The sequence below is a fragment of the Gymnoscopelus braueri genome, assembly GCF_963280865.1.
Source record: "Gymnoscopelus braueri genome assembly, chromosome: 12".
Classification (NCBI taxonomy): Eukaryota; Metazoa; Chordata; class Actinopteri; order Myctophiformes; family Myctophidae; genus Gymnoscopelus; species Gymnoscopelus braueri.
In genome coordinates this window covers 7,222,491-7,242,534 of record NC_137614.1, presented here as the reverse complement: position 1 = coordinate 7,242,534, position 20,044 = coordinate 7,222,491, and the positions used below count along the sequence as shown (strand labels likewise).

Sequence of the window (20,044 nt, the reverse complement as noted above, 5' to 3'; positions counted from 1 at the left end):
TGTGAATTGATGTTCTCTCTCTCACACACGCACGCGCACGCACGCATGCACGCATGCACGCACGCACGCACACACACTTTATCCATTTGTCAGCCAGAAACAGCTTTTAGTAGGCTAAGGTTGGTACTGTATTCGTTGACCATTATACCTCACATAATATAAATTGTTTTCTCAAAGATCACTAAAGACAGAGGTAATAGCAGTTGAGTTTTGTCAGGAAAATGATCTGCATAGAGAGGAGACTTTATGCTTGAAGGACTGTGAGTTGAACACTTCATGACTGAAGCTTGACAAAGATTTCCAAACCATGTCTTTGACCACCATCTTCATCTTGACATGCTGTCTGCATTCAAGGTAAGACCAACACATTATGCGTATTGATCTATTCTAAAATCTATCCTGATCATCACATAATCCCATCATCTACAAATTAATACCGTTTAGATCAGTGACTGACAACTAAGTGAGGATACATTTAAGACCAGAATTTATCATAACAAATGACTTTAATCTGATTCATTTATTAATCTGACATATTCTTTTTATCTAACAAGGATAACACTTTTAAGTACCAAAACTAAAAGTAGCCTACTCATTATGAAGTATTATTTCACAAGTTTAAACAAAAAAATCTCTTGAAATAGCAGATCTACAAGCTCACAATGCATTGTGAGCTTGTAGATCTGCTATTTTCAAATGGCCGAAATAGGGCTGAAGTGGGTAATGTATGTTTTACAATAATCAAAATCTACAAAGTAACTAGTAACTAATAATAAAGTTTTCAAAACATTGCAGTGGAGTAAAAGTACAATATTTGCCTCCGATATGTATGTGGAGTAGAAGTAAAAGTATTGAATTTTGGAAATACTCCAGTAAGGTAAAAGTTCCTCAAAATTGTACTTAAGAACATTACTTGAGTAAATATACTTAGTTGCTTTACACCACTGGTAAGTTATCTTCAGTGTTATTACAGTATTACAAGCTGTTCAGTTTATTGTTAGTGAGTGAGTGGTGGTTGAGTGAAGTCATGTAAACGACTACAGAATCTGTAAAGCATTTATTGCAGACATATTGTTCTTATCTGCTGGGATTGACAAAGCAATAATCTGATTTCAGGTCGATTCCAGGTCTGATTCCAGGTCGAATAAAAATCATAGACAGATCAGACCAATATCAGAACATTCTCAAACTTTTCAAGTTTGAGACTCAAGGAGTCAAGGACCCCCAAATTAATGTATTTGACCCATAGAGTTATAATATATCTAGAGGGCAGAATTTGTCACGATTTTTGGAAAATAGACGATCTACAAGATCACAACTTATTGCATTGCCACGCGTTGTGAGCTTGTAGATCTGCTATTCCAGAGTTTACAGTGGTTAAACTGATTTTGATGCAATATTAACACATTTTGCTGGGGACCCCCTGGAATTCCCCCAAGGACCTAAAATAAGGATCTAAATAATGGTTTCAATATATTTTCAGTGAATTGCCCACAGATTTATTTGCGTCCTTTCTTTCTTTCTTTTTTTTTTTTTTTGGAGCAAATAACGTTCCCAGACGGTCATGGCTAGCTGTGACACAACGGACGGAACCATACAGTACAGTGTAGCGTTGTTTCCCCTCGGTCAGGTTAGAGTGTCGGACCTCTACGACCAGAATGGAGGGCCAGTAGCTCATAATTATTATTATTATCATTATTATAACTCTATGATTATCACTGAGAGAGACGCATTAAATGTTTGAATAACGGGTATATGATTCAACGTATTGAATAAGTCACTTCATAGCATACATGCTGAGTTGCTGACAGTAGAGACGAGATGTTTGCCAAAGCGTTTCGTGTGAAGTCTAACACCGTGCTGAAGGGATCAGCCAAGTGAGTCATCACACACACACTCACTATACTACATATCAGTGGTACTGGTGGAGAAAGTACTCAGATATTTTTTACTTAAGTAAAGGTATCAATGCTGCAATATAGAAATACTCAGTCTGTTACAAGTAAAAGGCATGTGTTCAAAATGTTACTTGAGTAAAAGTACAAAAAGTATTGGACCAATACTTTTTGTACTTTTACCAATACTATTGGTATCAAAATGTGCTTAAAGTACCAAAAGTAAAAGTACTGTGCAGAATGTCCCATTTCACAAGTTCAAAATGTATAGAAATCTTTTGAAAATAGCAGATCTACGAGCTTGTAGATCTGCTATTTTCAAATGGCTGAAATATATATAGGTCTGAAGTGGTTAATGTATGTGTTGTGACAGTGATAATAATCTAAATCTGCAAAGTAACTAAAGCTATCTACAAGCTATTTACATTTATTGCAGGGGTCTTCAACAGGGGCTCTGGGACCCCTTGGGGGTCCTCAGAGTTACTACAAGGGGCCACCAAATCTTTTATTTTAAATGCATATTGTCATTAGAAGGACAATATCAGTCACCAGAACCAAGGACGGGTGTTTTAAATCAGTTTAGCATGATTAAAATGGAGTTGAAGTTACAATGGGTTTGTATAGGAAGGGGGCGTGTCTGATCAAATTCATTTCATAATCAAGACATCAGACCTGTCACCTGACATGTGTTTCAAATTGTTTTTCCCACCGTAGGAGGAAGCTGAAATCGGACATCGCCGTAGCTTTTCCCGCGCTGTCTGCAGAGGAGCTGTCTGAGCTGCTCCCCAACAAAGAGGAGCTGAATGTAGTCAAGGTTTATGCACATAAAGGAGAGTCTGTCACACTGTACGTTCTCCATAAAAACCCACTGTTCTTTGAGCTGGACAAACGACTCTATCCTACAGGTAAATAACAACCACCTCGACCCTATTCTTTCTTTTGTTTTCCTTTATTTATTCAGGGAGCTTGCTCCATTGAGAGCAAGCTCTCTTTTTCAAGGACACCCTGATAACAGCATATAAAACACATACATAATGAAAAACAATAACAAACATTTGAATGAACACTACAATGTCACAGATGCAAATAAACATAGTGTTACATGAAACAGGTGCAGTCACTATGTAGTGTGTCCTCAAGAAGCACCCTGGATGTCTCTATTGAGACCAATCACACCAGTTTCAGAGAGTCCTGAAGTCTGTTCCATTTGTGTGGAGCATAATACATGAAAGCAGTCTTTTTTTTGTTCTCTGCTCTTAGGTGGACTGGTATATCTAATGTGTGTTTGTGAACGTGTTGAATGTCCAGTAACCTTTGGTTTTAAAAGCAAGGATAGATATAAAGGAAGTTTACCACACAAGGCCTTATAAATAAATAAATGAAATACAATGTTGCTCTCTACAAACTGCGAGAGATGGCCAACCCACTTTATCATATAAAATACAGTGATGGGTGAGATAATCATCGCCAGTTATAAAACGCAGGGCACTGTGGTAGACTGCTTCAAGAGGCTTCAGTGTGGAGAGTGAAGCATGCATATACTAGCCTGGCTCCACCCCCTGAATCGTTTGCCTCGTATTCAGGGTCTGGTGACGCTGTCGAAGGCGGGTGTTTCTCGGTTGAAAATCTGTACAACGAATCGGGATCGGGATAATCCGGTATGAACCAATCGCCAAAGAGTCTTTGAAAAAAATAACTTTGGCCACGCCCCCACCTCAGAAATCGGCTGCATTGAGAGGGCTTTCAGACTGAATAATGGAGTGAAATGAAAATTCAGGCTGAGTGTCAGGCTATGCATATACAGTATAGTCAAATCAGACATTAGTCAAATCAGACATTATTACAGATTGAATAATAGTCTTTCTGCTGGCTAAAGGAAAACAGGACTGTTACTGTAGAGGAAACCAATTTGTCCTCTTAATTTTTTTGGTTGGGAGCAAATTGCGGGGGGCGAAAATAGCAGATTTGCAAGCGCAGAACGCGTCGTGCTGTGTCACGTGAGCTTTATAGATCTGCTATTTTCGATGAAGAGATTCAGGAAATGCTAGCGAACTGCTATAGAGTCCTGGGGGACTCCGGGGTAACTAATTATATAGGGTTTAAGTGTTTAAGGATAATACTTTGCAGCGATTCCACATTCATCACTATTTTGAAAATCTGTAATCTTTGTAATGTGACCTGACACTGATTTGACTAAATGAGTGCAGGAAGCCTATGACTACGAGTCATTTATATTCATTGCACTTTGTGTAATTTTCAGTGTACATGCTTTGGCGCTTCCCTGACGTCCTGCCAGCATTTACTACATGGCCTGCTGTGGTTCAGAAAATGATCGGCGGGGCAGGTAAAGCTTATTTTCCTAAATCACAGACTTGCACACTCAAGGCATAATACTGCATGGATAAAGTTTGTATCTAGCATGTAACACTTTCAAACTTTGATTAAAACACACACACACACACACACACACACACACACACACACACACACACACACACACACACACACACACACACACTCTATCTTAAATTAAATGCTTGTGCATAGATCTGATGCTGCCAGGAGTGGTGAAACCCTCCAGCGGTCTCCCAGATGTGAGGCAGGGTGACTGCTGTGCTGTTAAAGTGGTGAGCAACAGGTAATTTAAAAAAAAAACTGTTTTTGTACAACTAACTTTGTAATTTTTTAGAAAACCTTTGCCTATAATGACATTGTTGCCCAAAATAGGGATTGTTAAGAGGTCAAGTGTCTCTATCCATGATGCTCATAGACTTGAACACATAGCTGAATTTCATCTCAATATTAATTTATTGTCATCAATAACATATTAGTCATAGAGGTGACATTTCTACAGTCTATGTATCGCTGTAGTAACAGCATAGTTTACTACTGCTACCTAGTGGTGTACAGTATTATGTCACTGGATGGTGAAAGAATTACAGGCAGAGTATTATTTAGCTGCAGAAAGCATGTTTTATTGATTCGACGTTTGACTTGGCCAGTGGTTCTCAAAATTCTTCATGTCAAGGACCCCCAAAGTGATATGTATTTGGCCGCGGACCCCCATCTGAAAATATCTTGTGCCAGGGACCACCAGAGGAGAAGATTTATGTAAAAAAGAAAAATCAAAGCTTGCGCTGTGAGCTTTGATTTTCTTTGTATAAATGGATACAGCAGTTAAAATGATCGTGATGTACTAAGCTACATTGACCATCAATAATGATAGCAGAACCACAGAAAATGTGAAGTTCTCCTTTATTACAATGATAATAATAATACTAATAAGATAAGAATTGTATAGAACCTTTCTAATCAATCACACTGTCGCAAGAAATGGCAAAACCCTCCGTGACAAATTTGTTGTTTACAGTGTACACAATGCTTCAGTGGCACGAGCGACAGAGCGAGCTGCAGTGTTGCTAGGCAGATTACTGTGAGATTGTAGCTAAGCAATTTTCACTGTGCAACACTGGCGTCCAACGTGTATGAATTAAGCATAATCGTCTCTGTTGGGTGGAAACCTCATTATGTCCAAAACTGTTACTATTCAGGATTAAATTAAAAAAGTAGCAGATTTACAAGCTCAATACGCGTCACTTCACGCGCCGTTTTGAGCTTATGAATCTGCTACTTTTGACGCTGTATTATGATCAAGTAGGGCAGTGGTTCTCAACCAGTGGTCCTTGAGGGGGTTCCAGGGGGTCCCCAGACAAATGACACAAATGAATAGTTAGGAACCAAATTGAGCCTTGTGTCTGTAACTCTGAGAATGTACAAATGGAACCAAATGGACCCTAACGGGGACATTTGGTTCTGTTTGTACACTCTCAGAGTTACATTGAACACTAATGATGATACTACAGTGTAGATTGGGACCCCCAATAAATCAAAATGGTTGAGTCCCTGGCATATCTTTTCAAATGGGGGTCCCTGGGCTAATATGTGTCAATTTGGGGGTCCTTGACGCAAAGAAAGGTTGAAAACCACTGAAGTAGGGCGTTCGTTTACGAAAAAACACAAAAAGTAAAAAAATATGGAGATAATAAGAGTTTTCTGCCCGACAGCAATGATATAGGCCTAAGCTATTTTTTGAGAATTTTCACCAATAACGACGACATGCCCATCATTACATACAGCAGGGACGCCTGTTTAATGCGGTGAAGTCTTAACAGTGTTAACCCTGTTTTGGTTGCAGGGCACCCATGGCGGTGGGCACCAGCACCATGTCCAGCACAGAGATGCTGAACATGGGTATGAAAGGGAAAGGCGTGTCTGTCCTCCACACCTACATGGATAACCTGTGGTGAGAGACGCTCACATTCATTTACACCAGGGGTCTTCAACGTCTTCAGGCTAAGGACCCCCTAGCTGAGAGAGAGAGATGAAGCAGGGACCCCCTCTATATTGTATAAAATTGTTTTAAAAAAAAAACTTGGTCTGCTCTTTTTTCCCTCTACACCAAACCTCTTTGCCAAAAATAGCCGATCTAAAAGCTCACAACGCCTCGCAGCGCGAGGCGTTGTGAGCTTGTAGATCTGCTATTTTTGGCTAAAGTTCTCCTCAGAATAGGGATGCTAGGGTTCAAGTGGTATAATGTAAAACATAAAAATCATATCACACAAAGATTTGGTGGCCCCCCTGCCCTGTAGTAACTGTGAGGACTCCCTAGGGGTCCCGGACCCCCTGTTGAAGACCCCTGATTTACACAATTCACGCAAACGTCGATTCTCTGCACTATTTTAACCTGTTAAGACCCGGAACGCATACTGTGTCATTTTAGATTTTTTGTTTTGTTGCAATAACCATTATTTTATACTTTGGGCTATTAAAAAATATAGCAGATATACAAGCTCACAGTGTGGCACTGAGTGCTGGGCTACGAGCTTGTAGATCAGCTATTTATTTTGAAAAATCGTGAAAATGTGTGCAAATCTTTGAATATATATCGTTTTTTTAAAGCGAACATTTTTAACAAAAATCTTTGCTTCTGGGTATTCTACAAATGTCTTATTGCTATAATATCAGTGGTTCTCAAACTTTTTTCATGTCAAGGAGCACCCAAAATGATATGCATTTGTCTGTGGACCCCCCCATCTCAAAATATTTTGTTACAGGGACCCCCAGAAGCAAATATTTTTAAGATGGTTAAAAATGTATATTATATTCAAAGATTTGCACAAATATTCCACGATCTTTCCAAAAAAAATTTGCAGGGCCGTGCTATGAGCTTGTAGATCTGCTATTTTTGAATAGCCAAAGAAATCTTAAAATGCGTTCCCGGACTTAGTGGATTAAAACTGTAGTCCGTAAGATTTATGTCTTACCTAGTATTTTTGAACCCGAGTCTCCCATGCGATGGTGCGAGTGCCGACATTTCTACTGCTGAGCGAAATGTGCTCAAACGGAAAGCCCGTCTGGGCAGGGGAGATATTACCCTTTGAGATTGATTGATTGATGTACTTTATTTAGTAAGACATGAGAAACAGTACATGGAAGTACAGACTAAACTGGATAACCCATAAAGCACTAAGCTTGTTTAAAATGAGTTCCCACGCACACAAATCATGATGAATGCTTCAACTGTCAGTCTTGTCTAGATAGAATGTAGTTTTTAGACAGATGCTAACTTCATTGTTTACATAATATCCTAGTTTCTTAGAGGCATTGCATTGTTCTCTCTGTCCTCTACTTAGGGTGATTTTATCATTTAGTTTATGACCTTTGCTGCGTGTCACCCCCCCATCTCTCACCCCGTTTCCTGTCAGCCTACTTTCACTATCCCTTTCTAAATAAAGGCATAAAAAGGCCAAAAGAAAACGCTTAAAATGGTTATAGCTAAAATCTAAAATAACACAGATGCGTTCATCTGTATCAAGCTGATAAAAAATGACTTAGGTAAGGACTGAAATAGGTAATTATTTTTAAACAACCTCAAAACCCAAGAAGCAAACCTACTTACAGTATGTAAACTAAACAATACCCTCGCTTTTCATCCAATGTGTCTTTTCTTCAGGGCATTTGGTGATAAGAGTGGTCCTCCCTCTATTCCGGATGCAGGATGTGAGGGTCTGGTGGGGAACGGAGAAGGAAGTGATGAGGATGAGGAGGATGAGGAGGAGGAGGAGGGTGAGCAGGCAGGAGGAGCGGAGGAGCGGCCTGCTGAACAACAGACCCCAGACCAGCCCTCCTGTCCTGCTATGGAAGAGCTGAGTCTGAAGGACGCAGGAGAGCACGCTGACGCCGAGGAGGAGGAGGAGGATGAGGACTTGAATGAGGAAGATCAAAAAGCACCACAAGGTAACTATAGCCTGTCCCATAACCCATTCGATTCCGGGAACGCATCTGTGTCATTTTAAGATTCCTTTGGCTGTTCAAAAATTGCAGATCTACAAGCTCATAGCGTGGCACTCGGTGCCACGCTATGAGCTTGTAGATCTGCTATTTTAGAATAATCGTGAACATTTGTGCAAATATTTGAATATGTATTTTTTTAAAAGCCAACTGTTATATTGTAATACTTGTAATATTTGGTTCCAGGGACCCCCAGAAGCGAATATTTGAGTTGAGCAAATGTTCGCTTTAAAATATATATATATATTCAAAGATTTGCAAATGTTCAAGATTTCTCAAAAATAGCAGATCTACAAGCTCATAGCGGGGCACTCGGTGCTTGTAGATCTGCTATGTTTGAATAGCCAAAGACATCTAAAATGACACAGATGCGTTCCCGGTCTTTATGGATTAACCTCTGCTCAGTGACACCAAAATCTCTCCTCTGAAAATAGCAGATCTAGAAGGTTGTACATCAGCTATTTTCGCAGCATGTTTGTTTTGTTTGTTCACTTATTATGACTTGACTGGAACAGGGAAGCTAGAGTTTAAGTTTTCACTGGATCGTGTAGCCAGTATAGCTGGCAATAATTGCCGAAAATATATACTGTAGTTGCTGTCGGGCAGAAACCTCTTATCTCCAAATTTTAACTTTTTGTGTTTTTTCCTAAATTAATGCCCTACTTCATTGGTTCTCAAAGTGGGGTCCGGGGACCCCCAGGGGTCCTTGAGGGAGTTCCAGGGGGTCCCCAGCTAAATGATGGATAGTTAGGAAATAAATGGACCCTTATGGGTCTGTAACTCTGAGAGTGTACAAATTGAACCAAGTGGACCCTAACGGGTCCATTTGGTTCCATTTGTACACTCTCAGAGTTAAATTAACATTGATTTTACAATATAAATTGGGATCCCAGGGATAAAAATGCCATTAAATGGGGGTCCGTAGCTTAATGCATGTCAAACTGGGGGTCCTTGAAATTAAAATGGTTGAGAATCACTGCTAAAGCCGTAAAAATCTTCTCTAATGGGGGTCCTTGGCATGTCTTTTCAAATGGGGGTCCGCGGGCTAATAAGTGTCAATTTGGGGGTCCATGACATGAAAATGTTTGAGAACCACTGCCCTACTTGATCACACTACAGTGTCACACAAAAAGCATCAAAAGTAGCAGGTATTTTCTTGTGATGTGGTTGAAGCAGGAGCAGGACTGGCCTGTCTTCAGTGTTCTTCTTCTTCTCCTGTTTCCGTAGAAGAGCTGGATGCCCTCCTGCTGCAGTGTTTCCTTCAGGCTCTAAAGACCAAGGTGAAGAAGTCAGAGCTCCCCCTGCTGACCAGCACCTTCCTCCGCAAATACATGTTCTCCTGCTGGTACAGTATGTTTAGCCAATTGTAGATCTGCTATTTCCGCCAAATGTTTGCCTATTATGTCGTGCCCAGCATGGGGATGCTTGGGTTCATGTGGTGAAGTACAGTAGTGTTGAACAGAACTTAACCACTTAAAGCCTCTCTAGACTTAGTAAACTGGACCTGAGTTGGCTCTTTACTTTGAGCGCTTTTTTCCCGTCTACACCCAATGTCTTCGGCAAAAGTTTTTGTCTATTGTCCCCCCCATTGTTGCATTGCTGAATTGGAACATGGTTGCACTGTATTTTAATGACGTCAAGCGCACGCCGCTTAACACCTACACTACAGGTCACACAATGGACAATTTATATGCATCTAGGCTCATTCCTATGTTAATTCACCTGGTGTGAGTCGGGAGCCTTTGTGAACTTTGTTGAGGTGTGAATTTAAAGTTGTTTTAAATCTATGCATGTGTCTGCACGTGCTCCTGGTCAAATAGGTTCTTGCACGGCGTGCAAGGCCGTCCCATGAGCAATGCAACCCTGGTTCCACCCAGAATATGGATGCTGGGGTTCAAGTGGTTAACTACTGGGGACACTCACAACATGTCTTGTTTATTTTGCAGTCCAAATGGAAAACAACTGGACATCAGGAGATCCAGCTATAAAAAGGTACAATGACAAAACAACTGGGGACATGTCAGGCATATACAAAAGGTGTATCCAGGGTTAATGTTATTGAGCAGTAAGTTTGCTGTGTGGTACTTGTTGTCAATTAGTTGTACGAGCTCTTGTCTTATTGCAGGGGTGCCCACACTTTTTAAACTTGAGTTCTACTATTGAAATTGCCAGCTCAAGGTGATCTACCACTCGCGCGTGCATGAGTGGTAGGCATGGTGGTAGGCATGGTGGGCGAAATTTGCGTGGTTTTCGGTGGATTATTTTTTATTTTTTCTGTTTTTTGGTTGGTTTTTGTTAGTTTCTTTTCCGTTTTTTGGTTACTTTATTTCGGTTTTAGGGTTAGGGTCAGGATTAGGTTATTTAATTATTATTTTTGCCTGATTTTACCGATTTATTATAAAAAAAAATGTAATTCATTCATTTTATTTACCAACCAACAAATAATAATTATCCCATTAATGAAAATACTTAAACATTTACCTATGGGGGCTAAATAACAACATTAAAGGCGGTTACACACCGGCGAATATGCGAATATAGGCCTACGCAAAATTCGGACTCGTTCCGAATAATTAAAAGACGCTTTTTTTGCTCCGCGAAACTGGTTTGGAAGCTTGCATTGACTTTATAAGGTTTAAAAAAAAAACGTATTATTCGCATGAAAAAAATCGCCCCGGTGTGTAAGGACCTTAAGGCATTAGGACTGTTTCAATATTTTTCCTGGCACCCCCCCCATTTAGTGCCGCGCCACCATTTTCTGCCACAGCGCCACCTAGAGCCTGAAAAAAAAAAAAAAAAGTTTATTTATTATTTTTTTTTTTTTCAGGGGCATTGCAGGTAGTCTACCTGCGCAGCCTCTGCGGTCTACTGGTCGATCGCGATCGACGTAATGGGCACCCCTGTCTTATTGGATCTTGTTTATTCGATATACTTATTTGTTTAGCTCTTGCTCATTTGATTTTCCTACTTTGTCTCATCTGTTTAAGAAAGTAGGTATAGCTGATATATTGCACTTTTACCTTAGCGCTAGGTATGCTCTTATAGTTGCTTCTTTTAGAAGAGAATGCACTCAAGACTTCTGGTGATTAGTAGTTTCCTTCCCTACCTGTTGATACCATGTTGAATGCACTTATTGTAAGTCGCTTTGGATAAAAGCGTCTGCTAAATGACTGTAATGTAATGTTTCCCCCAGTTGTCCAGGTTCCTCCAGAGCATGCAGCAGCAGCATCATCTGGTGCATGTCAAAGAGCTCAGTAAGGGGGTGGAGAGCATAGTGGAGGTGGACTGGAGGAATCCTCAGTGAGTACCGTTACTGCTGCTCTCTGTCACAACAGTGCTTCTCTTCTCTTGGCAATGACTTTTATACCGTTGGAAAGCCTGTTCATTCCCCTTTTTAAATGGTGCCCGATTTGTAAGGAACATGGATTTGTGGGAAGAGCAGTGCAGATGTAGCCTGGCTCCACCCCCTGAATCACTAGCCTCGCATTCAGGGTCTGGTGACGCTGTCGAAGGCGGGGTTTTCTCGTTTGAAAATCTGTACGGCGAATCGGGATCGGGATAATCCAGTATGAACCAATCACCAAAGAGTCCAACTTTGGCCACGCCCCCATCTCAGAAAACAGCTGCACTGAGAGGGCTTTTCAGACTGAATAATGGAGAGAAACCAAATGAAAATTCATTGTCAGGCTAGTGCAGCTGAGTATGTGGGTTACAAACGGGGCACCATTTAAAAGGGGAATAAACAGGCCTTATTATAAAGGTTATTATCAAGAAGAATTGTGACAACTGAGAAATTATCTACCAAACACACATTTCCAAACGTTTTGTTCAGCGCACTTTGCCTAAAAACTAAGTCCTGCTCAGTCCCTCAGCTATAACAAATTCCTGGCTTAGCTTCAGACTCGGGCCTGTCTGCATCGTGTGTGTGTGTGTGTGCGTGTGCGTGCGTGTGTGTGTGAACCAGTGTTGATTTCATCGACTAAAACTATGACGAGAATGTTCGCCGACTACCTTTTTTTCACTGACGAAAACTAGTCAAAAACTAAATAAAAAGCTACAATGACTAAAACTAAGACTAAATATATGGACAATTTCGTCAACAAATAAAAACTAGACTAAAATGTTAGTGAGGGACTAGTGGAGAAGAGATCCAGGAGAACTAAAAGACAAGTCATGTTATGCTTGGTTGCACTCAGGTGTTGCGCTCTGACAATAGCAGATCGGCTATTTTCAGCATGCAACCAAGTGTAAAATCAGGCATTACGACAAAAATCAATCAACTGTAGATTAATCGACGATAATCTTATGTTATTTAGTCGACTAAAACTAGACAAAAACTAAAACATTTCAGACGACTAAAATATGACTAAAACTAAATGGAATTTTATTCAATAGACTATGACTGAAACTAAATCAAAATTTGCTGTCAAAATCAACACTGGTGTGAACCCTTTCAGACTGCTGTCTGTCCCTGTGTGATCCCTTCCAGACTGCTGGCCTTCCGAGCCCCAGAGCAGCCTGAGGAAGAGCAGCCAGTGGAGGGAGGAGAAGCAGGAGAGAAGTCCTACCAACCCCCTGAAATCATCAGCCTCTACTCTGTGTCAGCCAGACTGGAACCTCTGTTTCTGGAAGCACACAAGAGGTTGGTTTACGACGTGTTCCTTTTTGCATCCTGCCTTTGCATCCACACAGTCAACATATCATCAGTGTTCATTTAATTCTGAGAGTGTACAAATGGAACCACATGGACTTGTAAGGGTCAATTGGTTCCACGTGTACACTCAGAGTTACAGACCCGTAAGCGTCTGTAACTTATGGTTACAGAGGTTAGTAGGTCTGTAACTCTGTGAGTGGACAAACGGAACCAAATCAACACTCAGGGTTTTGCGGTGAACTCCTGCTGTGTTGCTTCAGTTGTACTGACAGACTGTGTGTGTGTGTGTGTGTGTGCGTGCATGCGTGTGTGAGAATGAGAATGTACAAACATTCTTGTGTCAAACCTTCCATGTTTCAACTCTGTACTAAAAATCCTGAAATCTTTGCACATCTCTCTGCTAATACACCAGATGTTGTTGTTGTCAATGAAGGCTCCAGATCAGTTTCCATTATTGAAGTGGGCTGCACTTTTGACTCTAGCTTAGAGGAAGCTTTTATGACCAAAGTCAATAAATACCAGCCGCTCCTCCATACCATCACAGAGCGAGGCTATAGGTGCAATCTACTTGTGCTGCCAAACTTGTTTTTGGCAGCTGACATGTACATAAAGGTTGGTTGTAAGAGGCTTCCAACAACTTGGGATGCCAAAAAAAAAAGACGCTGTTATTTGTACCCCTGAAGGGTGTGGGGGTATTTGTCCATGATTTACTGACTGTGCATTTTTTACAGCACCTTGTAATATTTGTGTCCTTGTATTGTATCTCTTATGTGGACATAAATAAATGATTACGTGTGTGTGTGTGTGTGTGTGTGTGTGTGTGTGTGTGTGTGTGTGCGTGTGTGCGCGTGTGTGTGTGTGTGTGTGTGCGCACTGGCCGGCTCACAGGAAAGGAAGCGTTCTCCATGCCGCCGATGTCAGACTCATCATTACAGAGTATGTGAAGAACAACCAGCTGGTGGCTGAAAATAACAAAAAGTAAGCAGATCACAATGACAACAGCACGCTAACCGGCAGAATGACCTCTCTGAAGGCAGCGGCCCTTGTCATTTATTTCTGTCATTGTGATTCCTGCCTTCTAGTTATGTCACCATAAATCCTGCGTTATGCGACTGCCTGCTGGAGAGAACAGAATACCAGGAGATCAGCGCTCTGAAGTGGGATGAGCTCTTCAGCAGGTAAAGAGCAGAGTCTCATCCAGTACAGTTACTCACAGGGTTTGATTTGCTGGGAGGGGCATAAGTTTCTGGTCAGACTGAATTAAATACGTGCATTTCATTTTAGGAAATGTAGACTGTCTGACCATTTTTATATTTGATTAGACCATACCCGTGGGGGGATATGCACACACGATTTGGCAACCCGGGAGCCAGCGAACACAAAAACGCTAATAAACAGCTAACATTTGGGGAAAGCGAAAAACGGCCTTCGGTGTTCCGTGCACATGGTAATGGTCAATGGCTGTGTGCAAATTCAGATCAATTGCTCCAGCCACTGAGGTGAACCGGGCAGAAGAGATTTTGGGCTCACCGCACAGACAGAGCTTTGTCGAATTATAGGAGGATAATATCACAATAAAAACATTGAATACAAAATATATGTTAACCATATTAACCCTGGCTTTTTATTGAGAACCTCTGGATTTCTATTCTTCTATTTGAATAAATAGTAAACATAGCAGATCTACCAGTTCACAAGATGTTGCAACGTGACGCATTGTGTGCAGTTTGCAGATTTATTACATAACTATTTGTAGTACGATGTCCCACCTCTGTTTTTTTTTTCATACCCTGGTTTCTCGTGTCTGGACTTCAAATTCCACATTAATCATTGTATGTGAACTGTCTGCCAATATTAATTCCTCCTTATTTTGATTGAAAGGAAATGTATAGTTTTTACAGACAGTGTGTCACATTTTAATTTTTTAATTTATTATTTTATTATATTTGACCACATGTAGATCACATTGACCGGCATTTAAACAGTTACAGCAGCACGTCAGTTGAACCATAAGCACTGATAAATTAGTACATTATGTTCATGGTTTGTCCACATCCTCAGACAGTTTGGGTCCACTGCATGTTTAATGTATTTGATACTCATATTGACAGGACCCTGAGCAGAATGCAGCAGTGTTATCAGCTTGTGTTTCCTGGACAAGCGCCCATCACCAAGAAGGGTCACATTGAGCCTATAGACATCTCTGTGGCTTCCAGAGGATCCAACAAGAAGGTGGGCGTCACTCTGGATTCGTTGTCCATTGATGTGGATGTAACCTAACCGGTGCCTTCATATTTGAACCTCATCAACCCTTTGGATTCATTGTCCTGTAGGTGACCCTCATCAAGAACCTGGAGCTGTATGGTCTGGATCCCGTAGCGGTGTCCTCTGCTCTGAGGCACAGAGTCCAGGCCAGCTCTGTGCTGCAGCCCCTCCCTGGAGCCAAGGACCGAGTCCAGGTCCAGATCCAAGGCAGCCAGATACAACAAGTCGGCAATTTGCTGCTAGGTTTGGAGATTATTATCCTTCAAAAAACCTCTTATGCTTTCACATCAGGGCTGGGCAATTAACCGAACATATATCGAAACTGATATTTAGAACACATAACTGACTTGTAACACATTTAGACCTGTTGTGACCCATATGGTACGTCTTTATACCTTTCAATCCAGGACAGCATCTGTGTCACATTAGTTGTTGCTAAAGATATAGCAGCATATTTCCCTATTTTTTTTTACCCATTTAGACCTGAGGCCGATTCTAAAAACGCCTTCTAAAACCTTAGACCTTAAAAAGTTTTCTGAAAACGTTCAAATTCGTACAAAAAAATTAGACACAGAGGTGGCTCCTGCATTGAAAGGTATACCAGCATACCTGTGTTACAACAGGTCTAAACATTATTTTTTGTAACCTACGTTTTTCAGAAAACCAAGGTTAGGATTTATATCAATTTATTTTATATCAACAAATCAACTTCATTATTTATATCAAATAATCGTTCATTAATCATAATTCAGGCAAACGTTTGAAATTGTGAATCGTTGTGGTCACTTTGAATTGCTGTGGTAGCGTTTTCATTTTGTGCAACTTTCTGTTTCGTTCGCTTCAACAGATCAGTACAAAATCCCTCGCAAGTTCATCCAGGGCCTAGACAAACCTGGGAAGGGTGGCAAGAAGAAATGAGAAGCACATCATCAACACAACCATGTACCTACCACCTGCTCTGTAGAGCCACTGTATGTGAAACATTCATAATAAAGTTTACTTTAACTTGAATCTTGTGTGAGAGCCAGTGTTGATTTTGACAGCAATTTTTTGTTTTGTTTTAGTCGGTAGTCTTTTGAATACGAATCCATTTAGTTTTAGTCATATTTTAGTCACCTGAAATGTTTTAGTTTGTCTAGTTTTAGTCGACTAAATATCATAAGATTATAGTCGACTAAATCTACAGTTGATTTAGTTGAATAAAATGTATTTTGGTGGTGCCTTGATGGCGTCATAATGGCTGATTTTACACTTGGTTGCATGCTGAAAATAGCCGATCTACAAGCTCGCGTCGCAGCACGACGCGTTGTGAGCTTGTAGATCTGCTATTTTCAGAGCGCAACACCCGAGCGCAACCAAACATAAAATGCCTTGTCTTTTAGTTCTACTGGATCTCTTCTCCACTAGTCCCTCACTAACTAGTTTTTATTTGTTGACGAAATTGTCAATATATTTTAGTCAATATAATCTGAGTTTTAGTCGTCATAGCATAGTTTTTATCTAGTTTTCGTCAGGTAGTCGACGAACATTTTTCGTCAGAGTTTTAGTCAACTGGTGAGAGCTGATGAAGTGTGTCATTACTGTTAAACTGTGCTGCCTTGGCTTTTTTTTTGTGTTCTTTATTCTCTTCAGTGTGACGTTGCTGCGTTCGTTTGTTGGTTGGTTCAGTCAGACAGACACACAGACCAGGCCAGGCAGGCATCTCCCCAGTTCAGTCAGTTAGGTAAGCCAGTGGTTCTCAAACCTTTTCATGTCAAGGACCCCCAAAATGATCTGTATTTGGCTCCGGACCCCCATCTAAAAAATATGTAACCAATGAGGTAGAGTAAGCAGTAACCTCGCTAGCCAGTAAGTCTGATAATAAGGTGTTGTTACAATGTACCTGATGTCAGCACCGTTCTCTGTGACCACATTGTCTGCATGTGATCTGGTATGAATGGGATCTACAGTGCTTTTTTTCCCAAAAGATATTTGTGGGGCTTTTCTGCCCTTTATTGACAGTACAGTGAAGTATTGACAGGAAACAGGGAAAGAGTCGGGCCGTGACACGCAGCAAAGTGCCGTCGGGCTCGGGAATCGAACCTGTGACCCCCCATAGCTCTGAGAGTGTGCAAATGGAATGCCATGGCGGCCTACATGGAATTCCTGCCCTTGATACATTAATACATTGATACAATTAAAAGAAACATGTAATAAAAATAAAAATAAGTAGACAAAAATTTTGGCCTAGCCATCTGTTCTTGGACTTAACATAATGAATACACTACTAATAAATACATATAAGCCTAAGAAAGTGTAATTTACAATCAGCAGTTATATGTAGGTACAGCTTTCATCAATGAATGGATAAATACAGTAAGTACAGACTTATTGACTGGATGTATTACTTAAAGGGGCATTTTGGACCACGGTTTTCTTACCTTTTCTATGATATGATATCTTAGGACCTTTTCTATGATGTTATGATATCTTAGGATGATGGTACAGTAGAAAAAATTCATAACTCCATCCCGGGTCGCCGAAACAGAAGTCTCGCTAGACGAGATTAAAATCTCGAGATTTCAATCTCGTCTAGCGATGAACGTCAGATCAGAAAAAGAAAAGCTATCAAAATACGCGATGTAGTGCAAGGCCTATTGGCGCACGTTTTAAGCTGTGGCGACCCGGGATGGAGTTGATTTTTTTCTACTGTACCATCATCCTAAGATATCATAACATCATAGAAAAGGTAAGAAAACCGTGGTCCAAAATTCCCCTTTAAGTACACAGTGTATATAATTATATTCAATCAACAGCATTTAATGAGCAATTTAGCATCTATCAGCACTAAAACATTTGCATGTTACCTTAGAATGTACCAGGAAGTGAATAGAGCACATTTTGCTTTATCTTGCTGTATGGATGCTTGTTTGTACAGGAGAAACCTAGTGTGTTTGTAGAAAACAGTTTCATCATCATGTCAAGAGTTGGAGAGAATCCAGTCATTTCCATGGTAGGCTAGGCTGTTACAGGGGCCATATAATGACTGCTTTAGGAACACTGACAACAGTTTGACGCATAATGAAAAGCTAAAAAGTAAAACTTAAAGGTTTGTGTAAAGGCTTCAGTTCAACTAAAGTTTGGTACGAATCTAGAGTGCATCTGCAAAGCCATCAATCAAATAACATCAAAGCCTGTTACCTAGGTCAAAATGTATAGTGACTACACAAATGTGTTGTGACTACACAGATGCTTCCAATCAACAACAAGCCGGCTTGGAAGACTGTGTGAATGGAAATTAGTGTTGCATGTTGTTCATGTTTTTTTTTAATCATTGGTACCTAATAAATGGATTATAAAAGGACTATGCATGGGATTGGCAACTGTCTCTCCTGCTGTACTGGTGATCCTCTTGATAGAGTGGTGCTATAGAGCAGGAGGGGTGTTTGTTTAATGTTCAAGAGCTCTTGTGTTATGTAATGTTATTGTTATCTTATCTTGATGTGGTGCCTGAAATACAGGACAAACAACTGAAATTGTAAGCGATGAAACAAAACAAAAACTATTGCATTTTCACTTGAGAACGAGTCACAGTGACGGTAAACTTTTTGTTTTGACCAAAAAGATATCACTTACAGCACCTATAAAGAGACTATGAGCCTCTCTCAGCCTTTGTTTCAGTCTCCTGATATATTTTGCTGAGCTGTTTGACCTGGCCCTCCAGTTCGGCGTTTCCCCCAAGGTCTCTGATGAGCCGGTACGCCTCGGCTTCCAGGCCCCGCAGGGTCTCACAGGTGTAGGTAAACGATCCCACCTTTTCCAAGTAGTCCACGCAGTAGCGCTTGATGTCCACGTCCTCCGTGCGCTGCCTGAAGATGTTCTGCACCTGTGTGCTCTCTGCTCTGCATGAGGCCCACAGCCAGACCTCTTCACTCATTTTCAACCTATGTTCATATAACTGGTTCTCACTAATGCTCATTATTTCTCTCTACTCTGTGTCTCAGAGGACGGCTGTGGACGGTTCAGAAACCTGCCTATATCAATGACAACATTGCATGTTTGTTAAGTCCTATTTTAATTCATTTCAGCATGTTAACTTTCCAGGAAGAGAAAGGCTGTAGTTTCTATAGCTTGGACTCCCCATTGAAGATGTCATTGGAAGGCAGGTTTCTGCACTGTCCACAGTCCACCAATGAGACGCAGAGTGAGTAGATGGAAATTGTGCCATCTTATTATGAGCATTACTAAGGACCAATTATATGAAGATAAGGTTGAAAATGGGTAAAGTGTTTCTTTTAGAGTAAAACGAACAAATTCGATTTTGACTCAAGCATCAAGGCAATTTAATCGCGACACTGCTGTAGTAGACACCAATCTCTGAACTGTATTACATCATGGTTCATGCCAATTGGTCCAGTGGTGCCGGAGATTAGCTGTTTACAATCACACAAACAGACAGAGACAGGCCAGGGTTTTTTCCACCTTGATGGTGGAAAAAATCTAAGTGTATCATCCTTTCACCTCCCTGAACCAGTTCAGCATATTTGCTTTGAAATTGCTGGGCTTTTACCTGCAGTTTGTCCTCAGGAACATTAAGCCAGTGGTTAAATGCTTGACACAGTTTTGTTGCTTCTTGTTCTCCTGAAAAGAAAATGTAAAAGAAAAGCTCTCACTGAAAGATGACCAAGTGGTGATTGGCCAGGCCAGCTCTCATCTATTTATTATTATTTAATATTTCAGTCAATCAAGTCAATCCATTTACTTTTCAATAAGCTACAGTAGCCTATAGCTGCTGCACAATGGCGAAAAGACCCAACAAAACAATTGAGCATGTTTATTAAAAAACTGCAGATGATAATCAATGACTACCTACACAAAATTGATCAAACAGCTACTACCA

General features: G+C 40.6%; 1 protein-coding gene across 2 annotated transcripts; it reads left to right on the top strand.

The window, feature by feature from the left end:
* Positions 1-1,646: 1,646 nt before the first annotated feature.
* LOC308096327 (eukaryotic translation initiation factor 2D-like) lies at positions 1,647-19,975 on the top strand. Of its 2 annotated transcripts, XR_013934139.1 has the most exons (17): positions 1,647-1,877; positions 2,610-2,800; positions 4,156-4,239; positions 4,443-4,533; positions 6,091-6,198; positions 7,909-8,192; positions 9,474-9,591; positions 10,193-10,238; positions 11,440-11,546; positions 12,736-12,888; positions 13,789-13,878; positions 13,983-14,078; positions 15,012-15,132; positions 15,234-15,408; positions 16,013-16,136; positions 16,798-16,888; positions 19,233-19,975. XR_013934139.1 is itself a non-coding variant. In XM_080443733.1 (15 exons), the coding sequence occupies exons 1-15, from the start codon at positions 1,822-1,824 to the stop codon at positions 16,081-16,083; spliced, it is 1,791 nt and encodes a 596-aa protein (XP_080299859.1). In that variant the 5' UTR covers positions 1,647-1,821; the 3' UTR covers positions 16,084-16,155. The 2 variants fall into 2 exon arrangements, 1 of the variants encoding a protein (XP_080299859.1); XM_080443733.1 differs by lacking the exons at positions 16,798-16,888; positions 19,233-19,975 and having other exon boundaries at positions 16,013-16,155.
* Positions 19,976-20,044: the final 69 nt, after the last annotated feature.